General features: G+C 52.9%; 1 protein-coding gene across 3 annotated transcripts in view; it reads right to left on the bottom strand.

Moving 5' to 3' along the window:
* TTC28 (tetratricopeptide repeat domain 28) overlaps positions 1 to 19,610 on the bottom strand; it is a 616,175-nt gene that overhangs the window by 19,128 nt on the left and 577,437 nt on the right. For all 3 annotated transcript variants that reach the window (XM_041728768.1, XM_041728769.1, XM_041728770.1), the window contains one exon: positions 8,145 to 8,289. In XM_041728768.1, coding sequence (XP_041584702.1) covers positions 8,145 to 8,289 — 145 coding nt within the window. The remainder of the gene's footprint in view (positions 1 to 8,144; positions 8,290 to 19,610) is intronic.

The raw sequence follows: 19,610 nt of genomic DNA, 5'->3' as shown, positions 1-19,610 counted from the left end.
GGATGGAAAAGGGGAGACTGAGTGCCCCAGCAGGGAAGTCTGGCAATGAGGGGACACAGGCCAGGCCCAGAATTTGCAGAGGGGGAGGGCTTTTCCCTTAGATGGGGTGGGCAGCGGGCACCCGCAGGTGGGTGTGGGCGACTGTTGTCACTTTATAGACTCGCAGCTCCCAATGCCCCATCAACACTTGCCCGGTGACTTGGTCCCTGCAGCTGGGTCTCCTGAAGGGAGCTCGGTGCTGAGCTTCCTTGCTGGAGGGCGCAGACGAGCAATGCCAAGTGGGGGCTCTCCTGCTGGCCCAGGTCAGCAGCGTGTGTTTGGAGACATGCAGCAAAGCCCAGAATGTGTCCATCTATCATGTGCGGGATAACCTTCCTGCAGCCCTTGCTACACGACAACCAGGACCCATGGAACCTGCACACCCTGCAGGCCTCCTGCCCCAGCAGGCGCCTGGACTCTCACTGCCACCCTTGCTGCCCGAAGTTGATCGGCTGCTCTCCTGCCCCCATGCAGAGAGTAGTAGCCTTTGCTTGCTAGCAACCTGGGACCAGCTCCAGCCTGGCCAAACCAGTGACTGTCTCTGCTATCCCGTGGGCTGAACCACACAGCTTTCTCGGTGCCCAACCTTTCTTTGGGTCAACTCCCTCAGCCCGAGAAAACTAGATAGTGTCCTTATAGCTAACTGAACTCTTTTGCCACATGGAATAAGTCTATTAAACGTACTCTGGCTAATCCAGGTTCTATCCCCCGACTGAGCCCACAAGATAGTGTGCACATCCATCACCTCACAGGCCTGTGGGTCACAGCCGGCTGTGGAGGTGTGGTACCTGGCACCTGGTGGGCACTCAGGACACACTAGTCAAATGCAAATTCATAACTGTCTGCAGGTTCTTGAAGTAAGGTGAACATAGGCCCTATAATTTTTATAGTTGACCCTTAAACCGCATGGGTTTGAATGGCATGGACCCACATATATGTGGGTTTTTTCCAGCAAACATAGGACAAGACTGTAAAGGCATTTTTTCTTCCTGATGATTTTCTTAATACACCTTCTTTTCTCTAGCTTCTTTACTGTAGGATTACAGTATATCATACAGGTAACTTAAAAACATGTTAATCAACTCCTTGTTATTTATAAGCCTTCCGAGTAATAGTAGGCTATTAGTAGTTAAGTTTTGAGAGAGTCAAAAGTTACATTTGGATATTTCATTGCACAGAAGGTTGTCGCCCCACATTACATATGACCCGTGTTGTTCAAGGGTCAATCACACTGTTTTTTTCTTGCACCTTAATTTCTTGTATAACTCATTCCCTTTCCCTCTGGTGCTTATAAACATTACGTGGCTAAACATGTAAGTGGCACCTCTGGAACATCCAGTTCCAAACCTTAACCCAGGGACACTGAGAGACCAACCTCACTACCATTCTTCTCGTCCTCATGGCACCATCACCATCATCTACCAGCTATTTACTGAGTGCCTGTGACACCTGACATCTCTGAAGTCTGCCACCAAACAGTAACCCTGAAATCCAATTTCCAAATCTGCAGTCTCCCAGGCAACCGCCACAGATCCTGAATGCATGGCTGGTGGTGACTTCTGATCTGATCGCCATTTTTTCAGTAGGGATCTCCTATACACACTCACGGTGACCAGCGGCCCTGATTTGTTCAGAAGCGCTGATATTAAATGTGATACTGCAGGTGCCCTGGCTTCTGGCTTAAGAGCTATGTGCACCACAAAGGTCACCAGGGTTCAAAGGATCAGCGTGCACCCTCTACATGCAGGGAGCTTCCTTTTCACTAGATGACACGTGAAGCTGCTCAGAATGTCACAGCATCACAGGCCAGAGGAATAAACATCCCTGGGGTTGGGGGAGGGAAAGAAAACTCCTGGGTCTGTGACTTTCTAGCAGATTCGATTTAGAATAAAATGGACTCTACTGTCTATAACAAGGATCCCAGAAGCAAGAACTGGCAGGAATCTGGGATCTTTTCCTGATTCAAAATCATAGGACAAATTTTGGGATTTTTTCCTGACTCGTATTTTTGATCGAGTGAACTGATCATACAGAACTTTTTAAGGTAGAGAAGCCTTTTCTGTGATGTTTCTGGGAAATTTTGGCATTGTAGTTGGATGTAGATGGTTTCAGCAAATATCGTCTAACTGTTGGAAATAACCCTCAAAGCATGACTGAAATCTACAAAGACTGTAGATTCTGTAATGCAACCAGAAATGCAAGAGTCAAAGTCAACCCACCTGACTATATTCTTTGGTCATCCCAACAACAAACCATTAGTTTGCCTTAAGAACCAGTGAAGGGTGGGGTTTGGGACTTGGACATTGGAGAAACATGACCAATGGACAGCCAGAGCCAGAGGGTCTGCCCATGCTGGGGGGTGGGGGCCTCTGTGCAAGAGTGGCCCTCTCGTTCTCTGCTGACCCGGGAAAAACGAGCATGTGACCTTCAGGGGTGGGATCTGCCCACGTGGGGCTGAGACAGCCACTGTTGAACACCCACTGTAGCAGAGCCAGAACCCAACAGTGCTGACCCAGGTGGGGACACTCACTTCCCAGGAGGCCACTCATCAGTCTGAGCGCTCTCACTGCCAGTTTTACAGCTTTGGGCAGCTTATTGCCTCCATTATTCCTTGCCCTAATCAGCTGTGGAAATGCTTGCCGTCCTTGGGTGACGTCTGTCCTCATTTGAATATCACCACAGATGTCTCACTCAGTAATCAATTAGACAGGCTGGCAGTGGGGCTGCCAACCCCAGGTATGCCAGTCTTGAGGGGGCCTCATCCCCCATTCCATGGTCAGGAGTGGAGGTCTGTTTATTTCTGGGGACCAATATTCCCTGGCCATCTCCAAACCCTGAATCTGTTTAGACCCCTAGGTGGGCAGTCTTATCTGCTGGAGCATCTGTTCTGGGGTGAGCTGGTTTCCAAGGCTACTGGATTTTGCAAGAAATTAAGGGCATGACTTGGTCAGAGCTGAGCTCTGCCTCTGCCATACATGCTTAGATGAGAGGTCGGGGCAAATCCCCAGAGCCCCAGCATACCAGCCCAACCAACCTGAATGGCAGGTGTCAAGTACATTTCTGGGGGCCCTGTGATAGGCAAGTCCAGATAAACAGGCAGCCCCCTTCATCAAGCACAGAGGTGGGGGAGGAATACTTTTCCTTCTGATCAAGGTCGTTCACTCTTGCTGCCTATCCTACAACTACAGCTTTATACTGCAAATATAGGAAACAGGGAATTTTAATAAATGAAAATAATGATAAAGATGGGACTAGAGGGTGTGCCTGGATGTTCAGTCAGGTAAGCATCTGCCTTCCACTCAGGTCATGATCCTGGGGTCCTGGGATCCAGTCCCATATCAGCCTCCCTGTTCTGTGGGAAGCCTTCTTTTCCCTCTGTCTCTGCCTCCCTCCCTCTTTCTCTTTCTCTCATGAGTATAAAAAAAAAAAATATGTATATATACATATATATATATATATATAAAGATGGGACTAGTCAACTAAAATAAGTCTAAACTCCAGAGGTCCTGAAAGGCCCACCAATCTGGACCTTTGAAGAATGATTCACCCAAATCCCAGGCAATTTCCTACTCTACATCTGGCTCCTTGATCAGAGCAGCTTCTGGATTTGAGTGAAGCCCTGTCTGCAAACTGAGGGGGTGATCTGGGACCAGAGTTAGCAAGCGGCTTCCCCTAGAGCAGCCTTGGGGGCCTCGTCACATCCGATGCGTCTCATGGAACACAGCTGTTGGCACGAACTTCTTACACGACCCTGCTGCAAGACAAAGCTGGTCCGGGTCTGTCATTTCACCACAGGCAGGGCCCAGAGGCATGGTTTTACTGTCCTTTACTCTTGTTTGACTAAAAATGAATGCCAGGGACATATATAAGGTCCCATTCCCTTTCACAAGAAACCCTGGCAACTTTTCTTTGGTGACATTTTCTCCTGTGGGTATCAGCAGGACTTGACTTAATGTCTGATGATGGGTCATGTGCAGATGTAGCTGGGACCTACTCAAAGACAGCTGGACACACTCACCCCATCCTGACAGCAAAGGACAGCGTGCTTCCAGGAAAGAGCCACAGCGGTGTTTCCCTTAAGCCAAATTAAATCAAATACTGGTGCAAGCCTACAGTAAAATATTATTCTGTTCCACTTTTCATACTGTCTGACCCAATCCCTTAGCCACAGGACTGGGGCTATGCAGAGGCAGTTGTTCAAATAATTATAGGCCCTATGAGAAGAGGCTAATCGTCTTAGTCTTGAAGTGTCAGTGATTCATAAGGTTGGACTTTTGGTTTTGATTTGTATTTTCATTGAAAATGTGGAAAAGGGTCTGGCTCTGCTGGGCAGCTGATGGCGCTGGGAGCAGGCGGGCAGGCAGGCAGATGGTGTCGTGTCGCCCTCTAGTGGCCGCTGGAGCTTGGTGTGCTGGCCTTGGGATGAGGGAGGAAGGCCTGGGCTTCCTCCTCCTCCTCCTCCTCCTCCTCCACCCAGGCAGCCTCGCTGAGGAGGCGCTCCTTGCAGCCCACCTGACCTGAGCACGGTCTGGGAGCATCAGACACGGACTGCCACCCTCTTTGCCACCTCCTCCATGTCCAGGATGGTGTGTACCCAACACGTGTCAACAAGTGCTTGTTGAATGAATGGATGGAACTTTTCAGTGAAGTGCTTTTACCAGAACATAACGGATCACTTCAGCTACCCAAGGACAAACTCTTTTGCTGACCATTTAATGGCCCTTGAAAGGTTTCAGTCTGGGTCTCTTATGAGGCAGCCACACTCCTTAACAGTATTCGAACACCTCAGTCATACAAGAGAATAGTTTAACTATCAGGAACCAAGGAGATGCTTTTGAACTAAATGCCTCACTTCAAGATGAGACCACATCCCTGCAGGTGGGCATGTGGTGCAGGGGTGGGGGGGCACTTCCGTCCCATCCGTTCCTACAGTGTAGGTCCCGAACAACACAGCAGCCTTCTGGCCGGGCTTCCCCTGCCTTGGACAGGTAGCGTCACGAAGGCTGGTTTCATGCACTGTTCTAACTTGTGGAGGGTTAGAACTGTGAATGAACTAACTGACCTTCCACATTTTTATTGTTTAAGTCACAGGGGAAAGTTCTCAGGGAGAAAAAACAGTGCAGATTTTCTAAACTTGTAGAATCCCTGAGAAGGATGACTCAAGCTGCTGCAGCTTCTCTCCTGGGGGGAAGCACGGCCTCTCTTCCCCCTTCCTCTTCGGGCCGCTCTCACCTTAGAGGATTTCTGCCTCAGGCGCACAGCCCCTTCCCAGTAACCACCTTCCCCTGACTCAATGGGGCACGTGTGGGTCCCTTGCAGACATGTTGGGGAACTCATGATCCTACCCTGAAATAAGCCAGAATCCTGGTACCATGCTGCTTGGCAGGGTTGGGGGCTCACTGGATTCCAAGCTGTGCAAGAGCAGGCCCAGCCCCTTTCTTCTGCCTCCTAGCCTCGGAGAAAGCTTCTAAGTGCCACACAGAGTGGCCACACAAAGTCCACAGGCTGATTTGTGCCTTGGGTCTTCTGCTTTGTATGCCAGACTACATGCAAAAAACAAATACAGCTTTGAACCACATACCATTCCATAAACTTGACCAAGTGTCAACATGTACCAGGCCCCATGCCAGCTGCTGGGGACACAGAGATGAGGCACCATCCTTGCCTTCAGGGAGGGAGCAAGGGGGAAAAGGTGGGGTAGGCCAAGAGTGAAGTTCTGAGTCCAGTGAGGTATTGGGTACCATGAAAGACATGGGGTAATTATGGGACCAGTGGCAGGGAGGGGGATGAAGCCTGCAGGCTGATGGAAGAAGAGGGCAAGAAAGGCTTCTAAGAGGAGGGGACATTCAGCCTGGGCCAGAACGAGGTGAGGTGCTTGCCAGCTCCAGATGACCTGAGTATCCAAGTACACGCTTGGTCACAGCCCCAGGCTCCAGCTTTGCCCTCTGCTCCCTGCCTCTCCTCACCATCCCCACCAGCCCATTCCATATTCATGGAGCAAGTAATCTGGGACCTAGACACAAAAGGGGGAGTGCAAAGGGCCTCAGGAGGCCCAAGCAAGTGAAAGAATGGAAGGTCTGAATAGCTTTCAGAGGATCCAGGGGATTAGTGCAAAATGTAGAGCTCAGGGCGAGCAGGGGTGGTAGTAAATCACCGATATGGTCTGCACGACAATTTGATGACAAATCAGCCTAAGGGTATAGGTGTATATTTCTTCCCTGGGATACGGCACACAAATCACACTAAGCATGGCATCTGAGATGCTCTGAGCTGGGTGCTCTCTGAAGTCTTGGCCCTTCATTAAAAAGAGGACACCAAGGGGACAACAGTCCTACAAAAGACAGGGCAGCCCAGTGCATTGCAGGGAAGGAGAAGACAGGACTGGGCCTCTGTGCTGGTGGGACCAGAGGCCCTGGGGTACCAGGAGGGGCAGCTATATGGCACAGCGGCCACCTCTCTCCAGGAGTCCTCCTGCTACTGCTGTCCTGTGAGCTCCTCCCACTCCTCTGAGCCCAGCCCTGCTCGGACCTGACACACTCTGTGGCATGGTCTCACTTCCTAACAAGGACGAGAAACAGCTTGGCTAAGGTCACCCAGCCGGGGAAGGTCAGTGTCAGATGTGAGTCTAGACTGCCAGCCCCCGAAGCTCTGGGCTTCCCACCACCCCTGGCTCCCTGAGCGAGAGAAGTCTGGAGGGCCCTAGCAGGCATGCAGCCTCCTAAAACATACTGGGCAAGCTGACACACGTCCTTGGCTGGCCAGGAGGGAAATGCTGTCAAGGAGGGGTTTCCTGAGGACACATTTCACCTCTGCCAGCTGGCTGAAGCTGAAGAGTGAGCTGCTGGGGCAACCTGAATGTCTGCAAGACAAAACTCCCACCTGGCTGCAGACAGTCGCTAGGATATGCAGGCCTACAGTCTGCTCTCCTAGGCCCGTCAATCACGCCCTCCCTGTCTGAGAGCCAGGCCTCCATGAGTGCAGGCACCTTGGGCTTTCCTTGGGGTCTGTTATGGACTAAATGCTGGTATCCCTCCAAATCTATATGTTGAAGCCCTAATCCCCAGTGGGATGGTATTTGGAGGTGGGGCCTTTGGGAAATAATTTGCTTTAGATGAAGTTACAAGGACAGTACCCCCATAATGGGGTTAATGCTCTTACAAGAGGAAGAGACCAGAGCCACCAAGTGAGGACACAGTGAGAAGGGGGCTGTCTATAGCCAGAAAGAGGGTCTTTACCAAAAATGTGAACATGCTGGCACCCTCACCTGGGACCTCAAGTCTGCAGAACCATGAGAAATAAACAGCAGTGTCCAAACCACCCAATTCATAGTACACTAGCCAGAGATGACTAATACACAGTTATATGTAAAGGAATCTGACAGATTCATAAGATCCCTGAGCCCTTTGGTCTGGTCTCCCCCACCCAGTTAGGGAGCGATACCCGGAGAAAAGAATGATGTACAAAGTCCAGAGCCACAGAAACCCATCAGGAGCTGTTCTCAACCTTCTCGAGAAATCCCAAGTGAAAGGATGTCTTTGATGCCAGGCTCTGTGATGGAGTCAGTGGCTCCTGACAGTGGCAGAGGCTGAGGGATCTGTTCTCAGCAGAAAGCACAGCCCTGGTGTGAGCTGCTCAGGCAAGACCCTCAAATGAGAGGCAGGAGATGGGGAAGGCTTCCCAGCAGGGCAAAGCAGAGTCATGGGCACATCCCCCTTGCCATATGCTCTTGGCCCACATGGATGGCATGGTTCCCATTGAGATGGGCACAACCTCACGCTTCCCTAGGCCCCAAAGACTGATGAGAAGATGGGAGGAGGGCATCACTTCATAGTGTACCTGATGCAGCTGAGGCCAGACCTGCCTGGCTGGAAAGGAACAGAGCTAGGGCTTGAACCCGACACCTGAGCCCAGGGCATCACCCATTAACCAGAAGCCAACCGAAAATGCGCTTCCAAACACAGAGAAGCTGGAGAGAGATGTGTGTTCTGGAAAACCCCTGGTTGTCTCAGGAGCCCATTTTGTATCTAAGGGGCACATGTGGGCACTGAGCGGTAAACAAATGTGTCCTGACGCCTAGAAGCCTCTGGGCCCCAGGGGGCACTTACCCCTTCCATGGGCGCTATGAGCAGGTCATATAGAGCACGGAGTGGGGGCCTGGCAAAGGAGCTCTGCCTCCTGGGGAGAGAGGAGGTCCCGTCCTTGATCGGCGACATGGTGTTGCTGACCAAGCTCGTCATGCTTTGGCAGCTCCTGGGGAGAGAAGGGCCAAGGGAGTAAGCAGGGCACACGCGGGGCAAGTGGGGGGGGGGGTGCTGCTCCCTGTGGAGTCCTGAAGAGGCAGCTCAGGGGCTGCACAGCAGAGCCCGGCCCGGCCTCCCTCCTGGCTTCACCTGCTTCACCTTCCTTTCAGGTAATTGTCACAGAACAGTGAGCACTGACAGAAACCGCAGGGTAAACCAGCTGCACACAACAGCTTACATTTCTATGGAGTTTTTCTGCATAATCAAATGTCCCAAAGTGCTGTTCAGAGGATTTAATTACATCCTTGTGTGAAGCGATTGTGTGCAGGCAAACGTGAGGACCATTAGAATCGGCAGCAGCCACCAAGCTGATGGGGAGGACAGTGTCCCAAGGCCAATTAATCTCTGGGCAGGAGCCACGGGCAAGACAAGGAGTATGCTGGCCCCAACCCAGGGCTCAGGTCAGCCACCAGGCACCTGTCTGAGCCTCGGCACGGCACAAGGCCCCGCAGGACTCCTGGCCCGGCAGCCCCTGTCTGGGGGATCCGCTCAAGCGTGCCTGAGACTTCTGCTTTGCATTGTAGCTTATGCTTCGGTGTTGCCAGGCAGTTTTATTAGCACAGATGGCATTCTTGATCCCAAGGACCCCAAATTTCACACTCCTAATGCAGGACAAGAACATTCATTCCCTTAGAAAGTGTTTCCTGGGGTGCTGGGGTGGCTCAGTCAGTTGAGCTTGGTTTCAGCTCAGGTCATGGGATCCAGCCCAGAATTGGGCTCCCCACTCAGGACAAAATCTGCTTGGGAATCTCCCTCTCCCTCTGCCCCTCCTCCTGCTCGCTCTCCCTAAAATAAGTAAGTAAATAAAATCTTTAAAAAAAGAAGAGAAAAAAAGAAGAATGTTTCCTGAGCACTGCCTCCCTGCCGCAGGCACTGCTGTCCGCCCTGGGGGCCTGCAGAGGGCACACAGCACAGGTGGGCAGAAGACGCAGCAGGCAGGAAACATGCCCACTTCCACTGAAGGCACCAGGCCACCCCCCATGCTTCCCTCTGAACCTGCCCACAACCGGCTGGTGTGGCCTCAGCGCAGCCTCTGGGGACGTTCTCTGCATCGCTGCTGGACAGTCAGTGGTCTCTTAACCTTGATTTAGACACTATGCACATTTTTGGAGTTTTGGCTACGTACTCAAGGACGCTTATGGGGAAAGACCAGGTCTCATACGAGATGCACCTCGAAGCTTTGGTAAATACTCTGGGCTGCTGGTGGTGGCAGCTTAAGCATTTCCTGAGAAAAGACCAGAAGGCAGTTATCCCTCCTGGGCCTGGCCAGGATCCACGACAGTCTAAAGAAACAATGTGAAAGATCCATTTGTGTTTTCCAGGTATAATAGTTTCTACCCCCTGGCTTCCCCCCACTCTATCAGTGTTCTCAGAAATGTCCCACTTGACCTACATTCCAGGGCTGTGTGGAGCCAAGCTGTTGAGCGGCCTCGGCAGCCCCCAGCCCCTGCACGAGAAGGAAGAGCACAGGGCTTGGAGGCCTGGGAGCCTGCTCGCCTCTGCCCCTCTGTCTCACTCGCTCAGGAAACATGTCATTACAAGCGACTGGGGCCGCGGCGTGTCTCTGCCATCAGAGCCAGCGAAGCACAGATAAGCCCGGAGTGACATGCAGAGGCTCACATAATTCCACAGACTACACTGCAAAGAGCAGCAGTCCCCTGAAGGGGGGGTGGGGGCAGATGCTCCCTCCAGAGGAAATGCTCTGGCAATGCTCAGAGTGCCTGTCACGAGCCCACGTGGGTTCACATTCTCAGCAGAGACCACAGCCCCAGGAGCCCGCATCGTCATCGGGGCAGCAGGACAGGTGTCTGCCTGGACGGGGGGCTCGTAACCCCACAGGAGGCACCTGAGTGCGATGATTCCAGCTGCAGGCATCCCCAGGGAGTGCCATATCCCCATTCAACACTGTGGCCTCAGGTGCTCCCCGTGATTCACGGGGCATTCCACAAATCCCAAGGCTCTGAACTAAAAAGCTTCTTCTAGAGAAAAAGACCCCAGCTCTAGAATATCCCCATGAGCCCCCCTCTGGGGTCGCAGGAAACCAGTATAATCCAAGCTGCGTGGTGGAGTCCTTCCAGTTGACTCAAAGATACCACTTACTGTAAGAGCTTAGTACCACATGCAGGGCCAATCTGATTCCTCCTGGCTGAGTGGAGTCCTCGGGGCACAGGACATCAGGTGGGGCCACCCTGAAGGCCTGCGCAGGGCACACTGCTTGCAGGGTGAGGCGCAGAAATGTGGTTTCTGGAAGTGGCCAAGGAAGTGCCTGGGAAGGAACATGTCTGGAAGGAGTTAGGGAGCTGGGGAGGTATACGGGAGGCATGCTGGGTGCAAATCCCAGCCTGGGGCTCTAGGTCTTGTTTTCTGAGCGGGCACAAAGGGGAAATGCTGTCCAGAGGCACAAAGTGTCAGGATTAGAGAAATGGCTGCAAAGCATCCAGCACCAAAGGTCATGGGGAGTCTCAGCTGATGGGACAGCAAGTAAGACAAGGGCCTGGACAGGAGGGTGGGCCACAGGCTGAGATTTCAGAGTGCAAGTGCAGATGGCCATGGTGTCTTTTTATTGAAACATATGAAGTGCCAGAGGCATGTAAAGGAACCAACAACACTAACCTATTCCACATGTGCCCCTGCCTATGCTGGGGCAGGCCTGTGGGGTCTTTGTATGGGCTGCGAGGACAGGGGACAGCTCCAGCAGAGTTCAGAGCGCAAGACACTGACCAACTGCCGGTCAGGCAGAGCCAAGGGACAGCTTTCTGGAAGAGGGCCATTGGATGTGGGCACCATCATCCGAGTGAGCCTGCCTGAGGACAAGGTAGAGAAGGGCTTTCCACGCTGAGGGAACAGTGTGGGTAAAGGCACAAATGCTGGAGAGAGGGACCAGAGTGCCTGGGGCTGTGGGATGGTGCTGTGGGGAGGCCGCACACCTCCATAACATCACACTTGCCTGATCACGAAGCTCCTCCCCCAGGCTAATTCCTTCCCTGACATGATCAGAGGAGAGCCATCTGCAACCTATAACCTTTCCTGAGAACTTGCCACCTGGTCTCCAGGGCTGGTCTGCAAAGCCATGTGACACCCTACTCTGACCCCTGGCCAGCTTGATGCAGAACCAATCAGATGCTTTTGACCAGGGTTGGTAAATACAGTCAATCGAAGCACCTGTTTGCTCTAAGGAGGTTTCCTGGGACACTCTCTCTTGTTTCCAGGTAGTACAGACTTCAGTAACCAGGACCTGGCCCCCCAGGTCACATAAACCCACCAGGGGAGAGGCCCCATGTTTGAACCTGTGGCACCTAACTTTGTTCTGTTCTCCCCCAGGCTGTCAAGCCCACCGGTACATCATTGATACTTGCTGATTTCTGCCCCTGAATGCCATGTGAGTGCTGACTCTTATTCTAGTCCCTTGCGAGCTCTGGCAGGCCATAGAAAAACCATCTCTGGAGCTTCTGGGCCCTGACCGCAACCAGCCTAGCCTGGACCTGGACACATGGCTTCCTACACTGTCAGGCAGGAAGCTCCAGAGATCAAGCCTCTGATCTGTGTTTCTATTCAGTGGCAGGCATCTATCCCTAGAGATACCATTTTCGAAGTAAAAAAAAAAAAAAAAAAAGCCCACAAAACACTCAGTTCATATTTAAAAACAAACAAACCTGAAACCATAATTTGAAGTCACAGTAAATCCATTCAGCTGTCTTTCCCTGAGTGAGAGGCATCATCCGATGCTGGCACCCAAGCCCCCTCTGTGGCAGGCTCCCATGACCCAGCAGTAGCTCCCAGGAGAGCTGGCCCAGGAAGGGGAGAACTGGAGCATGACAAACTAAGGCCAGGAGGGACTGAGCGTCCCTTGGACCCCAGCGCCCTCCTGAGGTACAGGTTGGGGGAGGGTCTCAGGCCAGTCCCCTGGTCCCGGTGGTGGTGGCTGCTGGTTTCCTCACTTCCCCAGTCATTAGGTGCCACCGCTGCCCTGTGCAGACTGCAATCAACAAGCTCCCTTTCATGTGTTGCTTCTGTTTTTACCACAGCTATTTATGGGGTACATTTGCCTAGACATCTGCATAAAGATATTTTCAGTAATTCAAAACAGCCAAGCAGTTGGCTCCTTAGCCCTGAGCCTGGAATTCTTATCCACAGCAGTGGACTGGCTGCCTGTCACCTACTGGCCGTGGGACTCAGGCAAGCAGGTCATTCTTCTACTGTCTTCTCGCTTGTAAAATGAAAGGGTTGGATTAATGTCCTTGCAGATCTTTTCTAGTTTGGGTTTTTTTTTTTTTTTTTAAGATTTTTGATTTTCTCTTTGAGAGAGAGAGAGAGCAGAGGGAGAGGCATAGGGAGAGAGAGAGAAAATCCTCAAGCAGACTCCCAGCTGAGCACAGAACCCAATGTAGGGCTCAATCCCAGGACCCTGGGGTCGTGACTTGAGCTGAAGGTAGCCGCTTAACCAATTGAACCACCAAGGCACCCGGTACCTTCTAGTTTTAATAAATTAAAAGTCGACTCACTCTAGGAATCCACTGAAACTCTTTGGATCCCTGCGCTGAGTGAGACACTGGTCCAGCCACCGGAGCCTGAAGCTCGGCAGCCCTCCCTGTGCTCACCCCATGTGAGCACAGCTTTTAAGCGCTGCCATCTGCCCTGGACAGTGAGCACTACAGATGCATGCCCCGTGGAGAGGATCAGAGTCCCGGCCAAATGGCAGCAGGTCTCCCAGGCTCTTAGCCCCCGCTGGCAGTGGGAGGTGGGTGTGAACAGGTGTGTGGGATGAGGAGCCTCCTACAGTCCTCCTTGCAGGCACACCTGTCTCCTTCCTGGTGCAGCCACCACACTGTGAAGGAATGGCCATGGAGTGGGCTGGAGGGCCTCCAAGGTGGGAATCTGGTGACTGTGCTGCTTTGCCTTCTGCAGGACCTTTCAGCCTGACTGACTTCTTTCTGCCTCAGAAATCTGACTCTAAGACAAAGCTGCCTGCCACTTCTCAGAATGGGAGCACTGACGGAGGTGCAGAGGATTCCCACGTGGCAGGAGCGTGAGCCACAGGAGGGGCACATCTGGGCCCCTGCCAGGCCTGCCTCATCCACACCCTCTCTCAGGGGCCTGAGACGCCTGGTTGTTTCTCCTTTTCAGGTAAGAAACTAAGGCTCCAAGAGAGGAAGAGACCCGTACAAGGCCAAAGAGCAGAGCAGGAGCCAGGCAGGCCTCCCACCTGGCAGGGGAGGGAAGGGGCTTCATGCTCCTCCCGGGCTTCAGGACACACAGAGCCACCAGCACTTGCCTCCGACACCGCCCTCCGTTGCTGGGTCCTGCCCTCCCCGCTGCTGGGTCCACACAGGTGGAGCTGATAGTAGGCAGCCTCTCCAGGGAGCTGCTCTGCTTCCAGCTTCCTGGGCGCAACCAGGCGGTCAGGATTCGCAGCTGCACCACTGCAAAGCTCCAGCAGGTGGCACTGGCCCCCTTTCCTCGAGGCCTGCCCATTTATCGCCAGGGACCCCGTGGGGCTAATTGACAGCCTAGCTCTCGGCAAAGAGATTTTCTCACACCACACCGTCTTTATTAGCTCATTCCTCAGATGATTTTTATTAATTTGCTTCTGGAGAAGTATTCGTTTTCTCCACTGCATGACTGTCTGTGTGGTAGTGGGAAAAGGAAAGGGAGCAAGCCCAGGACACAGGGAGAAGGGAGGCCCACAGGGAAGGCGGAAGCGGCCTGGCCCCTGCACGTACAGAATGCAGAGCTGGAGATGATGTGTGAAGCGCTACCGAGGAGGGCAGAGGCACTGGGGTGTAGTTTATGTCTCTGGAATGATGACAAACACCAGGCGGCCTGGGCGGCACGGGCTGCTCATGAATCTCCCTTCAGGGATGAAGAGATCTATTCCCCAAGCAGGGTGATTTATAACTGGGATGGGCCTGCAGAAGACCCGGTGTGCTCGGACTTGCTCGGGCTCCCAGATATTGGCACAGCCTGGGCTGTGGCTCAGTGTGGGCTGGTGTGTGTGCCTGCCAGTTGGGAACCAGCCCTGCCCGGGGGGCGGGGGGGGGGAGGTGAAGGGGGGGCTGCATTCCTAGAAGTCCGCATCAGAACAGAGCCCGGAGTGGGCACCAAGCCAGTCACCCCTCCCACCCGGGCTCCTGGAGGAGGGGACCTAGGTCACTGCACACAGCTGAGCACTAAGCACCCAACCGCACCACATACACACTGGCTTCTCATGCTTTCATATCCAAAGATGGAGCAGAGGGAGCATGTGGATAGAGGGGGCAGGGGCCCGACTCTCCCTCCGGAGAGACTAAAAGGGGCCCCCCACCCTGCTCAAACTTGACAACTCCAGGAAGGCCGGGAGATTCGATCTCATCTGTCTCTGCAGCACGGAGAGAGGAACCAATGACCCAGAGCCCAGTCCTGGGAGGAACCAGAGCTTCATACAAACAGGCTGGCTGTGGCTCTCCCTGACGCACACCTGGATCCAGAGGCAAGCAGCCCTTCACGGGCAGGCCCTGGTACACTGTGAACAGGGCTCCCTGATCTGAGGAGGCAGGAGCCCCTGCAGAGCACAGGGGAGCAGCTAGCCAAGGTGCCATTGCATGAAAACACAAAGGGGCAAATCTGATGGAGGGAGGAACTAGCATTTTTGAGGCTCTGCTCCTCAGTTACCAAGGAAAATGACTGTTCAGCCCTTCAGGCAGCGTGTGCTTACTGAGTGCCCCCTCCCCCGCCACCGACCTGGGGTGACCTGGGGTGACTGAGCTTACAATTTCCTGAGGACCAAGCAAGGCCTGAGGCAGCCTTGGAGTGAGAGCCTTGGAGCTCTCAGTTCCTCCCCAGGCACTCGAGGTCTCCCTGTCTCTCTGGGCATGGGGCTGTGGAGTAAGCTGAGCCAGGGGCACTCACCCAGGGCACACGCAGCCATGACATCTTTAGAACAGCAGGGAGAGGGAAGAGGAGGGAGTAGGGGACTAACCAATGCAGACGGTTTCCGGGGTGGGCTAGAGTCAGGCTATGAGGTGTGTAGGTCACGGGAATCCTCACCTCGTCTGCCCAGCCCCTCTGCAGTTACAGAGGGGCACATGGAGACCCCGGATTAAGCTCCTTGCCTAAGGCCACGAGGTCAGGGCAGACCTCTGCTTCTGGATACAGTCAGGCAACAGGAAGCCTACAGCCTGGGGGGCCTGTGTTCTCTGGGAGCCCGAGGCCTAGAGCTGTTTTGATCTCTGGCTCCAAAACCCTCACCTGGAATGCACCCTCTCCCCCAGCACAGCAGACACTGCACAGAGTGCCAGTTTCCAGAGCGCTGCCTCTCTGTGAGCAGGACTTTGCCTCCTGGTCAAGGCCATGCTGGGGGCAGGGAGGAGGGAGGCGGCTGCTCCCTGAGCAGGGAGCTTCCTCTAAACGTGGCTGCCTTTTCCATCCGTATTTCCCATGCGGCTCAGGCATATGGCTCCTCACCTTCTCAGAACGTCTTTATCAGACATTTTCACTTTCTAATGGCCAGTCCGGGCAGCTTACCATGTGTGCTCACAGCCACAGAGGTAAGCCAGGCTGCCCGTCCTAGTCCTGAGGGAGTCCTGCCTCTGCTCCTCCCGGGCCCTGAGAACCTCTCCACCTTGGTCAGCAGGGTCTTCCTCCTCAGAGCCGAACTCTGTTCTTGGGTGAGCCCCCAACAGGGCGCTCAGACAGTGAGCCCAGCCCTTTGGTTCCTTCCTCCCTGCTCTCAGCCCTGCATGCCTCAAAATGCCCTCCAGGGCTCGGAGCTGTGAACTGAATCTTCTGAGGGATCGGGGCTGGCCTGAGCTCTGAGCAAGCACCCAGGGTTTAAGGTACCAGTGAAAAAATTAATTGGCAAATCCATTATATTCAAGTAGCCAGAGATGCCTCAATTCAATTTAAAAAGGACTCTGATACCATTCAGTGACTCTCTGCTGAACATCCTCCCACGAAGGGTTGTCTCCTCTGGGAGAGGAAAGCTGTCAAATGCATTTTAAGTACTTATTCAATAAGCTGTCGGCGCTTGCTGCCCGCTCACCTCCTTAATTACCAAGTGCCTGGCTTGCTGCTCTGGCTCCCTCCTCGGGAGAAGAGCCATGAGGCTGGGTGGGCTCGGGCAGGGACCCCTACTTTTCCAGCAATGCTGGCTCCCTTTCGCTCGAGAACCAGTCTAGGGCAGCACGTGGCCTCTCTCCTCTTGCTCTTGGGCTCTCCCACAATGGTCTGTTTGTCAGCACGTTCAGGCCCAGGTGAGGCGCTGTGGCACAAACTTCTACCAAGAGGAGTCACAGCCTCTGCCCACTCAGGGCACTTTGCTGTGGCCATTGGCTCTTTGTTGTAATGTGCATGAGGCTCCACCGCCAAACCTTTCAGATTGCTGCCTTGGGAAAAGCTGATGCCCAGGCCAGCCTTGCATAGGCTTTACTTCCTGACCACTCAGGAGTTGGGACAGATGGCCCAAGCCAGGCTGTCAGTGGGGGACAGGCTTATCATGTACTCAGGGATGGAGAGAAGGAGAGATGATCCTGTGTGTGGTGGCCTGTCTAGCTAATGCATGTCCAGCAACATAGGAAAACCCTTTCCAGAGGGCCTTGCACCTATACACAATTTGAGTCAAACATGTCTGCCTCCCTTGTACCCAACAAACCTATAGGGTCTCACCTACTGGCTCATAAAGAACCTCTAGAGCTGTCCTAGTGTTGTCCAAAGACAGAAAGCACCAACTCAGGAGGAAGTGAGCTCCCTGTCACTGGAGGAGTTTAAGCAAAGGCTATGATCATTTGGCAGGGGTGTTAGATGGGTGGGGATCTGAAGGCCAGAGCACTGTCTTTGGAGACTGGCAGATCTGGATCCTAATGCTGGCTCTGTCACTTACTAGCTGTGTCACCCTGAGCAACTAATTTAATTTCTCTGAGCCTCAGGGCCCTTGTCCTTAAGAGAGGGTTACAACTGTTCCCCTCATGTCTTTTGTAGGGATTGGCTAAAATAATACATGTAAAGCACTTAGCACACTGCTGGGTTCTTGGTAAGTAATCAACAGACATTCACCACGATCATCATCATCATCATCACTGCCATTGTTATTAGTTAATGTCTATCTCAGTCCTGACCAGCCTGCCTGCCTCCCTCCCTCCCTTTCTTCCTTCCTCCCTTCCTTCACTAATGAACAAGTAAGTGCCTGCACCCACTTAACGCAAGGCATGTAACAAGGCACCCTGGGGGATACAGAAAGAAATCAGATGTGGTGCAGCCTTGGAGGAGGGTACAGCCTGGGACATGACCGGGCATGGACATGAAAATAAATAAATAAATAAATAAATAAATAAATAAATAAATAAATAAATAAATAAAAATGCGAGGTGAAAGGCAATGGCTCCCTTCTTGACAGAGTGCCAGGGAATTTCAGAGGAGAAAAGTATCCTACTTAGGGCAATATACCATGGATTTGTGAATGGGGCCACTGGAGATAGCACCCCAGAGGAAAGCCCTCCCTGGCTATGTCCCACCCAAGCCAAGGCTCTGAGGTAGGCAAGGGCAGGTCTAGGGTCCCTTCTGGATAGGACAGAGGGTAAAGGAGAATGCAATCGGAAGTGGGAAGAGTGGCAGAGCCAGGCCGTGGGGATTCAAACACCAAGCTCTGCCATTTCAACTTGTTCCCTGGGACCCCAAGTGAGAAGGTGATCAGAATTATGCTCCAGCCAGTGCAGGACAGCGGAGACCAGTGGCCTGCAGGCTGGGTGGTTGGTGAGGACAGCAGCATGGGTGATGAAGGCTCAGCCAGTGGGGGGCCAAGTCCTGCTCTGTGCTGATAAGATGGGAGACTGGAGCCACTAACCCTGCTGAACGTCGATGACCTTGCCAAGCGTGCTCCTAGGATCACATTAAATGGCCATGTCAGGGGGACAGTGAGTCTCCAGGAAGGGTCGTAGCAGTGGGAATAGACAGGAATGGAGCCCATAAATGTTACAGGTTTGACCTGGCAGGTCTTGGCAGTGACTTGCATTTAGGAAGAGAGATCACTGGGGGTGGAGGTAGCCTGGCGGTTATGGGGAATGCAGGAAGAGCCGCTGGGCAGGCTCGTCCTCAGCCTCAGTGTCCATTAGGCACTGCACTGGATGTGGGCTTCCGGCAAAGGTGGAGCAGCATTTCTGTGTGAAGCACCTGACGACTCTGCTAAAAGGCGGACTGTGAGTCAGTGAGTCTGGGTCTGGGCTGACCTCTCTGCTGTGGCTGGTGCTTATCGGCACATGTTCCGTATATAAGTTTTACTCCCTCTCTTCTACCTTTATTTTCCTTCTATCTTGACTTTCTCATCCATTTATTTCTTGTTTCTATGATCTTTGACATCTGTATGTTTTGGTAAACCATCCTAAATAAGTTCTGGAACAAGAAAGTGAATAAAAAAGTGGTAAAAAAAAAAAACATTATTTATAAATTAAATGGTACCTTATAATATATATTGGTAAGCTTGATAGTTAGGGGTAACCTGTCGGGAATCTTTGTGCATTCCAAATAAACTTGTCACTGCTCAACAGACAGGATCTTAAAGTGACTTTTGATAGAGCCTTCCTAATGTCACATCTGCACCTCATTTGGATTTGTGCTGCCCACAGAGAAGCACAGACTGGAGGGGGCAGGTAGCACACAAGTGGCCAACCTGGCAGATGCCTTGAGGCAGTGCATTGGGACAGGAAGGGCCCCTGAGGACAGGCTTGTTGGCTTGTGCCTACTGATCAGTTGGATGCTGAGACAGGGGCTCCTGCCTAAGGCCTGGTGACTGGATCCACCTGGAAGGAACAGCCCTGGGCAGGAAGGCCCCTGCCCAGAATTGCCACTGTGTGGGGGCAACAGGTGAGCTGGCCTGGGTCAGGGTTGGGGAGACTACTTCACCTTTCTTGTTGGTGCCAAAAGGAGAGGACATAGTTCTGGCCCAGAGCCAGAGAGCCACTACCAAAGAACAGAGGACAAGGCTGGTAGGACAGCAGCCAGAAGCTGAGTGTGAAACCTTGAGGCTCAAGGGCAGGGCCATGGCCGTTACAGACATTTAGTCGGGTTACTATTCTGCATTTATTCAAATCTCTCTGGTATTTGGTAGCCAGAGAGAGGCTGTAACGTGAGGAAGCATCAAATTATCCAATCAGGTTCTGGGGTAGAGATACCCTACCCTACCTCACCACACACAAAAACGGCTTTTGGAGCCATAGAAGTCTCAGACCCAGGGGAACCTGGCTGGCTGAGTTGGTTGAGTGCCTGACTCTTGATTTTGGCTCAAGTCATGATCTCAGGGTCCTG

Source organism: Vulpes lagopus, chromosome 14 (genome assembly GCF_018345385.1).
Source record: "Vulpes lagopus strain Blue_001 chromosome 14, ASM1834538v1, whole genome shotgun sequence".
Lineage (NCBI taxonomy): Eukaryota > Metazoa > Chordata > Mammalia > Carnivora > Canidae > Vulpes > Vulpes lagopus.
This window is presented reverse-complemented; position numbering and strand designations above follow the sequence as displayed.